Source organism: Miscanthus floridulus, chromosome 12 (genome assembly GCF_019320115.1).
Source record: "Miscanthus floridulus cultivar M001 chromosome 12, ASM1932011v1, whole genome shotgun sequence".
Taxonomy (NCBI): Eukaryota; Viridiplantae; Streptophyta; class Magnoliopsida; order Poales; family Poaceae; genus Miscanthus; species Miscanthus floridulus.
In genome coordinates, this window is record NC_089591.1 from 68,072,631 (window position 1) to 68,087,276 (window position 14,646).

Sequence of the window (14,646 nt, forward strand, 5' to 3'; positions counted from 1 at the left end):
GTGCCGACCAGCCCCGGCCCGTCCTGCACGCTGCAGCAGGCCAGCAGCTGCCCTTGCTGACAATTTTGCCATCAGATCTCTTGCTTGCTAAATAAAATAAATAAAACGTTCGTGTCAGCTGCGAATGCTCGGATTGTGTTTTATTGAAAACGTTGTACCATATGGAGACGAAAAGGCTTGCATGTAACGTGATAACAACGTCGGTCTTCTTTCTTTTGTATGAAAGGGAGGGTTGCTTGTGAGTTACCATCAGTGTCCCCGTGGAGGCACCACACGGATGGTCGGTCGGCCGAGGAGCCCCCCGCCGTGCGTGCCAGATCAGCGAGGCATCAAGGCGCCAGCGGCAAGCTAAAAATACGGCCTGGCCTGCGGGGAGCAATGAGTCCATGAGTAATCGCAACGAGGAGCAGATGCGTGGCTCAGGCCTTCCACAGCGTGAGTGTTGCCTAATACTGTTCGTTTCTGCCGACTCACAGCGATCTTCGTTCAGTTCCTTCCTGCAGTGTGTAGCTTCACTTCCTACTGTTCTTAGTGGATCCCACAAGCAATAAACAATAGCACAACTACGTATGCTGCATGTGGCACTACACGAGAGAATCAATCTGCAATGAATAAAATACTTCTTTCGACGGTTTGGGCACCGACGCACGTACTTGCTTCGCTCCCTAATTTTCTGGCGTTGGCAGCACTCCCTGCAGTGTGAGAGGTGGTGCTTAAAAACTCTCTCTCCACTTGAAGCAGCACTCAGGCGATACACTGCAGAGGGCCTCAGAGCTGCCCGCTTGTCCACGTCAAGCAGCAGGCTGCTGATGTGGCTCCACTCATGCACACCTAACCCGCACATCGTTTTCGCCTTCAACCGCAGGATCGCGGGCGTCAAATGCTACTATATGGTGCGCTTTGTACTAATTCTGGTGCAAGTACGACGGTTGAAGCGGCATTTGATCAGACTTGGCTCGGGACAATAAATAAAGAACTTGGAAAATGAAGGGAAAACGTTTGCTCGTTGTCGAGCCCATGCTTGTTGGGTGTATGGGTCATAGTTATCGATTCCGTTCCGGTACCGCCCGGAATGGCCGGTATACCTCGTGCCGGCGTGCGGACCGGAACAGAAGAAGCTGCGTCCCGTACCGGTCAGGATACCGGGTGATTCCGGCCATCCGGGCGGGATTTGAGAGTTTTGTCGATACCGGTACCGTCCTGGAGGAGGATGACGGTCCAGCGCGAGTCCTGTTCTTGCGCTCCCGCTCCCGCTCCCGCTCCCGCCCCCGCTGATGCCGAACGACCAGGCACCATGGACGACTGCTCGAGAAGACAGTCTTGTTCCAGCACTCCGACCCCGCTAGCTTTTCTGCCTTGGTCGAGTAGTCGCGGCCACGCCAGCTTTCGTCCGGAGTTTTTTATTATGTGGAAACTCAGCACTCATGGCTGCCTTGCTGGTTGGAACCGGAGATCTAGAGGTAGGTGACGGCGGTGCTTGTTGAGTGTTCCTAAAGCCTGGACGTGTGGCTACATTAAATTCAATTGAATGAATGAGGTCGGTTCCATGTGGTGAGTTGGGTAAAAGCCCAATACATACCAGCAGGCCGGCCCAAGCTGCAGTTCTTCTATTTTCATTACTTGTGAGTGATTTCTGATATTTTCGAAACTTGTATATTCCAAAAATATATAAATTGATAAAAACTGGAATGGTACACCGGAATGCACCGGTATCGGAATATACAGTTCCAAGATCAAAACCGGAATGGCCACCGGAATGGAATTGACAAGTTAGTTATGGGCTGTAAACATTTCTGTCTTAGCATACGACGGAGCGGGTCGGGGCCACTATTCCACGAACGTTCACTCGTCCCGCATGGAGCGATAAAAAATCTGACAGTCGTCACTTTCTGTTTAAGGAAAAAAATTCATTCCCGCAGCGCGCTTCACTTCTCATGCAGTCTAGCGCATCCGTGTTCCTCGTTTCTCTGGCTATGATGTAAGCCCAATGGTTGAAAAAAAGATTTATTTCAAATTGCTATAACTAATGAACGGTGTATCCATTTTTAATTCTGTCTGAACTGGTGCGTTCTACGCGACGAGTTGAACAAAACTAGACTCCACTTATATATGTTTCGAAGAATTTCATTCTAAGACAATTTATGTGTACTAACTTAGAATATATAACTTATGTCACATAACTTACACGAAAAACTTAGAAAACACAAGAGTTATGAAACATAACTTATTTATAAAAAGTTAATAAACACAAAAGAACGAATTAACTTATAACTTATGCCAAAACTTACAAACACAAAGTTATTAATACACAAAAGAACAAATTAGTTTTTAACTTATACTAAAACTTATCAAGTTGCCGAAGGGTGTTATACAGAATATTGATCGGCGGGCTAGAAAACAATGTCTTTGGCGAGAAAATGATGAACAGAAGATAGGTGGAAATCTAGTAGCATGGCCAAATGTGATGAAGCCAAAAGAAAAAGGAGGGCTAGGAGTCATCAACCTCCGCCTACAGAATGATGCTTTGCTCATGAAGCATCTCGATAAGTTCTACAATAAGGCTGATGTCTCTTGGGTGCAACTCATCTGATTTAGATATTACACGGCCAAAGTACCACATGCAGCGAGAGAAGTTGACTCCTTCTGGTGGAAGGATGTATTCAGGCTAAACACCATCTATTGGGGTATAACCAAATGCACCATTGGAGATGGATCGACAGTATGATTCTGGGAAGATTTATGGACAGATTCCATCTTGGCGCACACATACCCGAGGCTTGCCTCCTTTGCAAGATCAAATACCATATCAGTTTACGAAGTTATGCAGGCACAAGATCTGGACACCTTATTTATACTACCTCTATCACAACAGGATTTGGAGGAGCTTGATGACCTGCAGAATCATTTGCAGGTTCTACCCTACGCAGCAGACATCCAAGATCAGTGGTCACCCATCTGGGAGAATGCCTACACGTCACGACGTTTTTATACATACATCTTTAGTAACGTGGAAGCCCACCAGATTTTCAAGGAAGTTTGGAAATCATGCTGCACTCCGAGGGTAAAGTTTTTTGCATGGCTCATACTGGTGGACCGTCTAAACATGAAGTCAATGCTCCGTCGGCGTCATTTGAACATACATGATGATGATCTATGTGTGATGTGTGGCTCAGGAGAGGAAGAAACCATCGAGCATCTGTTCTTCACCCGTCCCTTCGCTTTGGACTGTTGGCAATCAATTCATATTAACTGGGACATGTCCATGGATCTTATGGACAGATTCAGCACGGCAAGGCAAGTTCACAATATGGATTTCTTCACAGAAGCCACTCTAATTGCAGTCTGGGAACTGTGGAAGCTAAGGAATGATAAGATCTTTCAGAGGAGACAGCCAAGTAGATCCATTTGGCTTTGTAATTTTAAGAATCAATGTTTACTTCAATCGGTTAGATTCAAGGAGGACCTTAGGTCATCCTTCTGCTTTTGGTTAGATACTTTTAGTTAATTTTGTATTGTAAGTACCTCCTCCTCTTTTAATTTTATAAAAAGTTTTCACGTTCTGGGGATCTCCCCCTAGTCTTTGACTTAAAAAACTTATACCAAAACTTAGAAACACAAAAGCTATGAAAACACAACCTATGTACAAAAAGTTACCAAACACAACTAGTGTATATAAGTTATTCTATACAACTTGTGTACATAAGTTATTATGATAAGTTATTCTATATAACTTTATAAGTTATATGTTATACGTTATTTGCTATAAGTTAGTGCATATAATTTACTATTAGAATTTTTTTTCCAAACATATACAGGTGTGATCTAGTTTTGTTCGTTTCGTCACGTAAAACACACCGATGCAGACGTGATTGAAAATGGATACACCGTTTGAAAGTTATAGCAATTTGAAATTAAATCTTTTGCTTTTTTAAACTGATGTCAGCAACATGCAGCGTTCGCCTGTACGCGTGCGTCAGACTCGGAGGCACCGTTGGATCGTTCGATGAACAGGAAACTGGTGAACGCCAGTTGGAATGGATTTGGGGGAGCGGGTTAGCGGGATCTGTCATGGAAGCCCCCGAAATGCTGCCCAACGTTGTTTCCTGCCTAGGCTTCAAGCCCACCTGAAAACTAAGCTGGGTTTGCCGTTGCGCGGCGCGATCCGCCCAGCCGTGAGCTAAAGTTTAATCCACCTCTTTTAGTTACTTTTAGCCCTCACCGATCTAAATAGGATGGCTAAAAGTGAAGGTTAAACTTTAGCCCATTTCTTTTCTATTAGCCCCTAAAAGGTGGGCTAAAGAGAATTAAAAGTGATCCCGTGGGGCAAAAGACGCATATTACCCTCACCTACCCCTTTAAGTCCTGTGCATGAGTATTAATTAGGGGCAAATAGATTATGGTGGGGTACATAGCTAATCTTTAACCCCTGGATCAAATAGCCCATAGGCTTGGGGCTAATCTTTAGCCATGAGCTAAAGTTTAGCCCATTGATCCAAACAGGGCCTACCATACAGGCAAAAACAAATGGGCTGATCCCGGACTGAGGGTGAGGGGCCCTCCGACGCACGGGCACGATTCGCTTTTCGCTTTGGCTGCTGCCATGACAACCGCGCCGCGGCCAGCATAGTGCACGCCAGGCGAGCCGCCGAATGCCAGATCGCGGCGGAGCACGCACGTACTTCTTCTGTTCCAAAACAAGTGCACTTCTAGAGTTTAGGTAAAGAGATATGTTAGTGAGAAATTACATATATGCCCTTATAAATGTGTAATCATTATGCTTTGGAAAAAGAGAAAGTAGAAAAAGACAAGTGAAGTTAGTTTGTCTTATGTATGGAGGTGTATTTATTTTGAAAAAAAAATTAAACTCTAGAAATACACTTGTTATGGGACGAAAGAAGTTAGCGTAGCCGGCAGGCACGGGTGCACCGCCGGGCACGTCTCGACCGTCTCGATCCGTGGAGCTCAGCTCACCACCTCCTGCATTTGCTTGATGATCTCTCCCCGTGCGCGCCGCTTGATTCGCGCCGGTGCCTCTCTAGGGCCTCGTTCTGTTCGGCTTACCTTTGATTTTTTTTTTAATCGGAACAGTATTTTTCTCTCACAACAATTCAGCCAGAACAGTATTTTTTCGTCAGTTTTAATCAAAGTTTCACACCAGCGAACGAGCCATTGAGTGGTGCAGGACACGTGATGATGAGATCACGGCACAGGTTTGCTTCGTTCCATGACTGTTCCTTGTGTTAAGAATTGTCCTACAGTTCCTGTACCTCCATAGATTCCCCAGGATAGATGGACTGATCGACACGCCGTAGCCACCGTCCCTGTACGACGCCCGACGCCAACACATGCACATTTAACACCGAGTCGTCGCACGCGGTGAATAACATGGGAGCAAAATCCCAGTCCACTCTGGCATTCGACGCCCCCATATCCAAATGCAAAAAATACATCGGGAGGGAGCGAGCACAGGCACGTTGACCAATCTTCAGGAAAATGCAGGCGTATCTTGTCATGATACGTCGAGCCACTGCTGCTCGCCTACAGAAGCGGATCTTGCTGCGCGCCATCGCCGTAGTTGACCGCAGCCGAAGCCGGCGACGGATCCGTCCAGATCGAAGTGGCTCCATCTCCATGAAATTTAGAAGCAGCAATGGCCGCGTGCCTGGGCCTAATCAGGGCCTGGATGCGCGCGTCACGGAGAATCCCCAGGGTCACAAGGGGACAGAAACGAGAGGGGTCACACCACGTCACATGCGTACGAGCGCCGTGGCGCACTGGCGCTGGCGCCCGCCTGTGGTCTGTGGAAGGAAGTCCAACCTCTGTGTGTGTCCCCGCCATTATCGATGGCCCGGCCAGAAGCTACCTGAAAGAAGGCAGGCGGCAGGCCCGTGGAATCAAAAATGTTCCGGTGGGTCGCTGGGATGGGAGAGCACCCTTGTTCCAGTTCCGGGCCTTCCTTCCCCGGTGCGCGCCTGGTTTATACATGCCTCCTCTGGTTCTTACCAGTACCAGTAAATAAGCCTCTAATTAGAGCGTTAGGGAAGTGAAGGTGAAACAGTGAAGGTTGTGCAATTGTCTCTGTGGAAAGAGATCCTCTGCCGTAATTTCACCGTGACTTGTCAGTTGTCACTGACATACAAACACGCTAGGCATGAGTTTGAGTTCCATTGTCATTTACAGTATCACACTGTGCAGTTACGCAAGAGGAACTACATTCGTCTAGTGGTCACATATTCCGGTTGACATAACTCAACGTTTGCCAATCTCTTGGCCTAATATTGTTCCTTAGATGACATTAAGAGCAAATCAGTTTGACAATATGTAGTACACTCTGTAAAGCTATAATAAGAGTTCATGACTTTGTATTGTGTTCAATCTATGGTACTAGTACCTGTGCACTGTATGCTCAAATGCGACTGTCTAAAGGACAACTAATAAAAAATTGGAATGGATTTGTGCAGCACAACAAAGTTATGTCCATTTTTCCGACAACAAAAGGTAAATAAACGAATAAAATTTCTCTACAAACAAATGTTCTGAAATTAACTCAACAAGAGCTAATCTGTGGAACCCGGCTTTCTGAATTCGCAGTACATCTGTACGCGTCTACGGGGAACTGATTGATGTTTCACCCCTTCAATAAGCATAGACAAATCTAGGTTCATTAGTTAAACACCATTGCTGCATTGCATCCTTCCCTCCCATCCAGCCTTTTGATTCCTTTCTACGTCAACTCCTTTCCACTCACTATTCAGTCTATTTATTATCCACAGAAAACAAAAACATGCAAAGGCTAAGCACTTCAAAAGAACTCTCCACTAAAATACCCTTTAAAAACATCTATAAAAGCAGGAAGGCCCCAGAAACCTGCAAAAGTACCCAAGCTGAAAGCACCACACTTGCTGAGTTCCTCCTCAGTCCACACTCCTTCCTCCCCCACTCCCCAGCTTCACCGAGGCATACCATACCGGCCCCGGCACCGGCACCGGCAGCGAGCAGTCGGGAGCCATGGCTCCGCCGCTCCTGCTCTTCCTCCTCCTCCTCCTCCCGGCCCTCTCCACCGGACACCAGCACCCGTCCTCCTACGGCTCCTCCGCGCTCTCCGAGTGGCGCCCCGCCAAGGCATCCTACTACGCCGCCGACCCCGAAGACGCCATCGGTACGCTTCCAAACTTGCCTGCCTCATTCATTGTTCACCCCCATCAACCGCAATTCTGCCAGCCGTCCTTGGGCATCTTTAATTCGTCGTATCAATGCTGCAAGCCCGCATAAAGATTTCTCCTTCAGGGTGCCCCTGGAACGAATTTTTCCCCCGAACCGCACGTTCGGTTACCGGAATTGTGCGTCCGTACGATTCTTGATTGATTCCGGCCGCATGGTGCTACCCGTATAAGCTTTTGTTCCTACCTAATTCTTTGCTCTGCTATGCGGCGTGCAGGTGGGGCGTGCGGGTTCGGGGATCTGGGGAAGCACGGGTACGGGATTGGCGACGGTGGGGCTGAGCACGGCGCTGTTCGAGCGCGGCGCGGCGTGCGGCGGCTGCTACGAGGTCAAGTGCGTCGAGGATCTCAAGTACTGCCTCCCCGGCACCTCCATCGTCGTCACGGCCACCAACTTCTGCGCCCCAAACTACGGCCTCCCCGCCGACGCCGGCGGCCACTGCAACCCGCCCAACCACCATTTCCTCCTCCCCATCCAGTCGTTTGAGAAGATTGCGCTCTGGAAGGCCGGCATCATGCCCATCCAGTACCGCCGGTACGTGCCACTGCTTCTTTTGCTGCTGCTAGATCTGAGATTTTTCCCCCCCCGTAATCCACTTTGTGTGAAACTGTGAAAGCGCTTGCTGACCTAGAATTGTGTTGGTTAGCGCAGTGTGGAACCCAAGAAAAGCTGAATTGCTAGTGTCCGCTGGTGAGGAAAGTGTAGAGGTGGGAGTGGAAGTGGACCCTCTTTGTGTTGTAACTTGTTTGAGCTGTTTCAACCAGAGCCAGATACATCAGTTAGCATGACCCTTTGGGTTTTGGCTATCAACAAAATTACATGGTCCCTCGAAACAAAAGTTTACTCAGTACATGGTAGTGTGCATGAGTATTAGAGATCTATTTAATTGCTCTACTTCTGATCCAGGGCTGTGAAATTTCTAGGTTGGGTTAAAATAGAGCTTACTTATATGTCACCAGTGATAACAACATTTGTGGTGCCCAGTGGTTGCCATCCCAAATCCTTCTTCGTTCTTTCGTGCTATGTTTCTTGACCAGTTGAGTGGTCATTAGAACGTAGAATCAGTAGGATGAGTTGCACCAACACACCAAATTCAAAAACATAAAACAAATGCTCATAGCTGAGCTAGTCTCTGGGTTTCAGCGGCGGCTTCTCCCTAGGACGGTCGGCTTGCTACAGTAACAGCGGGTCTGCTACAGTAACATCAGATTGCTACAGTGCCTGCTGTTTTGGATTTTCACCTTTTTCCGGTAATTTTTTTAAAAATCATAGAAAAATCTAATTTTATTGGACTCCACGTGAGTAGATCTACACAGTGAATATATAATACGGTATGCTTTAGTACAATTTTTTTTTTAGCCTTAGATTAATTGGAAAATCTAATTTTGTTTGTAATTGAATTTTTTTTTAGCCTTAGATTAATTGGAAAATCTAATTTTTTTAGCAGACCTGATGTTACTGTAGCAAAGCCGCCGCTGAAAACCACCCAGGGGGTAAAATAGACGGTTTTAGAAAGTTCATGGGGTAAAACAAATGGTTTCATAGTTGGGGGTTGAAGTAGACCAAGTATGAAAGGTGGGGGGTTAAGTACACTTTTTCCGTTTCGCCAAATCTAAGTGCTTGTTTAGTTCCCAAAAAGTTTTCCAAAAGGTACTACAGTAGCCATCGCATCGAATCTTGCGATACGTGCATGAAGCATTAAATGTAGATGAAAAAAAACTAATTGCACAGTTTGGTTGGAAATTGCGAGACGAACGTTTTGAGCCTAATTAGTACATGATTGAACACTAATTGTCAAATAAAAACGAAAGTGCTACAGTAGCCAAATTTCCAAAATTCGCTAACTAACACAGCCTAAGTCAAAACTTCAGAATTCTGATAATTCTGAGCAGCATTATGTGAGAAATATTATTTTCAATTGGTTGCCTCTGAGGAGTGGCATAACTATCATGGTAGCCAGAAAGAAATGTGTCAACAACATCTGCACCTTTGCACAGGCATTTAACAACCCACAGTTTTATTATATAAAAAAACAACGCACAGTTCATTTGCTTCCTTGGGAACATGGCTACATGGGATGTCCCTTTAGTGCTAAGTAGGCCTCGTTTAGATTGCGAAAAAATTTCAAACCGATGAATAGTAGCACTTTCGTCTTATTTGATAAATATTGTCCAATCGTGGACCAACTAGGCTTAAAAGATTCATCTCGTGATTTCGAACTAAACTGTGCAATTAGTTATTTTTTTTAGCTACATTTAATACTCCATGCAAGCGGCTAAAAATTGATGTGATGGAGTGAAAAAACTTGGAATTTGGATGGCATCTAAACAAGGCCGTAATTCCAAAGCCAGCCTGTGAATTAGTATACTGCTGTGCTACTTGTAGTTGTCCTTAACCTTGCTTTCTGTGTTTGTGGTAACATTTTATGATGATTGGCACTTGGTACGTCCTTTTCAGTCCTACAAACACTGTCTGAAAGATGACTGTTCGTATTAGTGCCAGTCGGGCCTGTTCGGCTTACCTAGAAAACGGCTGGTTCGGTTTGTTTTTTCAGCCGGAACAGTGTTTTCTCTGATAATAATTCAGCCAGAACAGTGTTTTTCAGCCAAGTTTCGGCAAGCCGAACGGGGGCACATGCATTCATAAATTAGTGAAGTACTAATCTGATATTTCAGCGCCATTGAGAAAATAATTTTATGAATTTACTTATATGTGCTGCCCAATACCTTTACAAATATTCTATTAATGTTCAATCAACATTATGTGAATCTAAGTTGACACTCTGCAGTGTAAGGTACATGTTGCTATGATTTCCTACTTGGCTTATTGATAAAATATGCTGCTATCAAATTTATTTCCTGAATGATCTATATTTCAGAGGACAATAGGCCTGAGGATATATGGCTGAAATCATCCACACTGTTGTGTCCTTAAGTTGTTTCAGACTTTTATTCCCAAAACACTAACAGTGTTTCCATACAAATATACACTTATATCCAACTGTTCTTTAACCCTGCAACATATTTTAATATAGGATACAGCTAACAAAAGCTGTATATAACATGTTAAAAAGAACGCAATAGCGACTGATGTCAGACTGAGCTTACATTGACATGTTTCCTTGCTTGTTTGCAGTGTTAAGTGCCTCCGTGAAGGTGGTGTCAGATTCTCTGTCAACGGTCAGCACTTCTTCTTTACAGTCCTAATCAGCAATGTTGGTGGCGCGGGTGATGTTAGATCTGTGAAGATCAAAGGAACAGAGTTAGGATGGCTCTCGATGGGCCGCAATTGGGGCCAGGTGTGGCACATCAACTGTGACATGAGGGGACAACCCCTGTCATTTGAGCTCAGCTCAAGCGATGGCAAGACACTGACCAGTTTCAACGTGGTGCCCAAGGATTGGGAGTATGGCAAGACATACACGGGGAAGCAGTTTCTTCTGTAGAGAATGAGTGCCACAAGATCAGCTTACAGTTTCTCATTTTTGTTCTGATCCTACGAGTTGGGCTGTGGTGTATATTCCTCTGCAGAACAAGGAATATCATTATTAGGAGAAAATTACTTAGTGCAGGGCCTCAGATAGTTACTCTGGCTCATAAATGCTTTTTCATGTACCCTTCATCACCCTCAGATAGTTGTTCTAAAGAGGCTTGATGTATCATTCAAAATAGAAGGCCGAATTTGGATGTCTCCGTTGTATTGCAATATTTTACCTGGCAAGCAATGATAAAGTGTCTGCATTTCTGTACTTGCAACAAGGGCAGCAACTGCAACTCGTTTCTCTGTTTCATTTTGTTTACCACTCACAATGTCAGCTTATGCTAAACTCTGACACTGGTCTTTAGAGAATGTAGAATACATGAAACATATTACCAAATCCAGGCACTCATTTTCTCATTACAGATCCAACCTTGCAGATGGAATCATGAGGAGAATCCATTCTTCCATTATCAGTTTTCAGTTTGCCGCTCACCACCATACTCATTATTTTACATTGGCTTCATGGTTTCTTTGCTGACTCAAATGATGTTATTGAGTACAGGGCAGTGCTGTATTACAGGGGTGCGCCCATTATCAATTAACTAAGAAAACAAAAGCATGAAACAGGCAAATTGTAAGGCAAAGAAGCAAATAGCAAATTGCCCAAACTGAAGCGGAGCCTGAAACAACAAGCAGAGATTTGAGACAAACATTCACCAACCCAAACGAAGAGACCCAAGCAATCGCAAAACTTTTAATGCATCATACAGAGAATCCTTGCAGCTCTCTGAACAGAATAAAAATTGCAATCCAACACATCATAGATCTATAGGAGCATGAGCAGCACTGTATACATCTCAGACGAAGAATCCTGAAACTGAACAAAACACAGAACTAGAAATATTGAGGCTAGAACCGAGGGTTTTTCCATTGATAATGTCAACTAGATGTTACAGGAAATGGACTAGAAAACACCCGAAGCGTAGATAGAACACAATCACCACAGAATACAGCACCGATAAAGAGAGCACAGACTACACTAGACTAGGTACACAACACGACCGCCGCCGCCACCACATGCAGTTGGCCGCCAGATGAGGAACCGACCTAGCCGCCGAAGCCGTAGAGGGTGCGGCCCTGGCGCTTGAGCGCGTAGACGACGTCCATGGCGGTGACGGTCTTGCGGCGGGCGTGCTCGGTGTAGGTGACGGCGTCGCGGATGACGTTCTCGAGGAAGATCTTGAGCACGCCGCGGGTCTCCTCGTAGATGAGCCCGGAGATGCGCTTGACGCCGCCCCTCCTCGCCAGCCTCCGGATCGCCGGCTTGGTGATGCCCTGGATGTTGTCGCGCAGCACCTTGCGGTGGCGCTTGGCGCCACCCTTGCCCAACCCCTTGCCGCCCTTGCCGCGCCCCGACATCGCCGAAACCGAGAGCTGCGCAGCTGGAACTTGGAGTGCGGATCAGGAGGATGCGAGGAAGAGGAATTGAGTGCGTGGTTGCGGATTTGGGGTGGGAGGGGTATTTATCGGTGGGGTTTGGGAGGGAACGCGAAAGTTTTGAGGAGTGCGGGCGGGAGGTGGTTTGGGTCGATCCGTGGGACGGTGGAGCTGGCGCGTTGGATTGGGATCAGAGGGGAGGGATGCGGCGGGGGATGTTGGCACGGATCGGTGACGTGGCGGGGAGCGTCGTGGGGAAATGTTGGGATGGCGCTGGGATCCGAGAAGAGAGCAGAGGATTTTGGGCTGGACTGGACCAAAGCGATGTAAAGAAGACAAGCTCGTGGACCGACAGAACTGGGCCAGACTAGAGGAGTAGAATTCGGCAAAGTGGGCAACATGTTAGTTCTATCGAACGGCTCCTAAACACCTGAATCGAGACCGAACGCGAACGGCTCCTAAATTTTATCGAAAACCGATTTTCAGTTAATTTGATTCAGTTCCCCTTATGACCAAACAAACATGTGTTTAATCACAAATTATCATGAACATAGGGTTGGCTCACTACTAAACGCTTTTAGATAGTTTTTTTTCCGAATACGCAAGAGCATTTTCTTTTTTTGGTGATGAATACACAAGAGCGTTGTGTATCATTATATTAAGAAGAAAGAGTCGTTGATTTACAAGAAGACTGCCTTTCAGACGGCCGGGTTACAAGAAACGCTACATTTTGCTTACACAACGTGGTGCTGGCACAGGCGGAATAACAATAGGTGCTGGCACCATAATATCTTGTATTGTTGGTACAGCGACAGCCCACTATGGTAGGAGATCAATGAGGAGATTGTTAGGTTGATCTCTAATCCCAAACTGGGTCCAACGGCTCAGTTGGGCCTTTGATCCGTGTCCTGATCGGGGGCGTCCAGCCCACTATGACTGGAGGGCCCCTGTCACACTGCGCAATAAATAGAGGTGGGGACCGGCGGCTCAAGTCACGAGGTTCGCCTGAGCCGAGCTTCCCACCGACAAACTCTAAACCCGATCTAGAGGGCGCGCAACTAGTGACGGGAAGCCACCAGCCGCGCCGCCACCGGACTGCGTCACCGCGACCACTGCACTGCGCCGCCAGCCGTCTTCCCCGACCGTCGTTGCCCTAGCCCAGACATCGACTCCATGGCAGACGCGAGCAGATCTTCCTCCACTGCGGTGTCAGGTTTGACACGTCCATCTTCTACCTCTCCCTTTCTCTCGTTCTACCTACTGTTACTGCACTAGTAGACGTTCTAGGATTCATGATACTATTCAACAGCAAGTACCCCGCTAGATCTATGCTTCTAATGATCCTATAGGTATAACAGATTGAGGTTAACGTTGTCCGGGATGTCTCAGAGGATCAAATACTCAGAAATGGTGGGTATCGAGAGACCCCGTGAGAACGCTTTTGGATAGTTATAGCTAAAGTCCAAGAGGGTGAACTTCACTTTGTTTGTTTTAGACTGCTTCACAAACTCTGCTCCATAAAAAACTGGAGTTGGTGGAGCACAACTCCACTATTTTTCCTCGAATATAGTGTGTGGAGCTAAAACCGTTTGGCTAAAAAACGTGGAACGGGGCAGTCCCAAACACCCCCCTTAGTACGACTTAGATTTCAAAAACTTCCTCCACGTTTTGATTTTTTTAAATACATTAGTTTTTACTATGTACCTAGATAAATATATAACAAAAATTATGTATATAGAGAAGCCAAAACATCATATAATTTTAAATAGAGTGAGTATAAGTCTATTTAGTTTTGTCCCGAGGCAAAATATTCTATCTTTGTCCATTAGGAACTAAATATATATATAAATAGATAACCTGAACTTGATGTTAATAGATTCAACATGAAACATTACTAGAAAATAAGTGATTCTTTTGGTTCTACATAGTATATTCTTAAAGATATTAGGGTAACTTCATCTGATTGAAAAAAGGACCCCTTTTCTTTGAAATGTGCCTTATAGGAGATATAGAGGTAAAAACCACTCTCCATAAAATTGAAAAAATGATCCTATTTCCCTAAATTTTTGCATCGATTGAGAAAAATTATTTCTCAGTCCCCTTTAGAAAGAGGGTTTTAAAAAGTTTGTTAGTTGTGAACTCTTATTTTGTAATGTCGTTGTTTGATGTTATAAATTTTGAATTGAGATCGTGTTGGCTGTTATTACATATTGGCTAATAACTTTTCATTTGTGAGTGAGGATAACTTATTAAGTGTTAATTGTGCCTACATCCCTGTGTTAGGATATAGGAGAGACATTATCTACTCTAATATGATGCATTTTCATCCCTATAACCAGCCAAGCAAGCTAGCCGTTGAAAGGTCCTAATGGCTAGAGGGTGGGGTGAATAGCCTATTGAAAATTTCTACAACAACACTTAGCAAATATGTTAGACAATTAAACGACGAAGCGAGTGTTGCACTAGCCTACTAAAAGAGCAAGCCACATACCATAATTCTAGTGACTA

General features: G+C 45.5%; 1 protein-coding gene, 1 long non-coding RNA gene and 1 pseudogene across 2 annotated transcripts; 1 reads left to right on the top strand and 2 right to left on the bottom strand.

Annotated features, from left to right (window-relative positions):
- Window positions 1-241: 241 nt before the first annotated feature.
- Window positions 242-1,520, bottom strand: LOC136497381 (uncharacterized). Its single transcript, XR_010769311.1, has 3 exons — window positions 1,086-1,520; window positions 768-911; window positions 242-418 (listed from the first exon to the last, which is right to left on the bottom strand). It is a non-coding gene; the product is annotated as an uncharacterized lncRNA (long non-coding RNA).
- A 5,357-nt stretch (window positions 1,521-6,877) lies between these two features.
- On the top strand, window positions 6,878-10,969 carry LOC136497377 (expansin-A10-like; annotated as a pseudogene).
- Window positions 10,970-11,604: 635 nt separating this feature from the next.
- Window positions 11,605-12,194, bottom strand: LOC136497712 (histone H4). The gene has a single exon (XM_066493559.1). It carries the CDS (start codon window positions 12,118-12,120, stop codon window positions 11,809-11,811), a length of 312 nt encoding a protein of 103 aa, XP_066349656.1. The 5' UTR covers window positions 12,121-12,194; the 3' UTR covers window positions 11,605-11,808.
- Window positions 12,195-14,646: the final 2,452 nt, after the last annotated feature.

Coding starts and splice junctions, on each gene's coding strand:
- LOC136497712 (XM_066493559.1), bottom strand. CDS start 12,120: ATGTCGGGGCGCGGCAAGGGCGGCAAGGGGTTGGGCAAGGGTGGCGCC.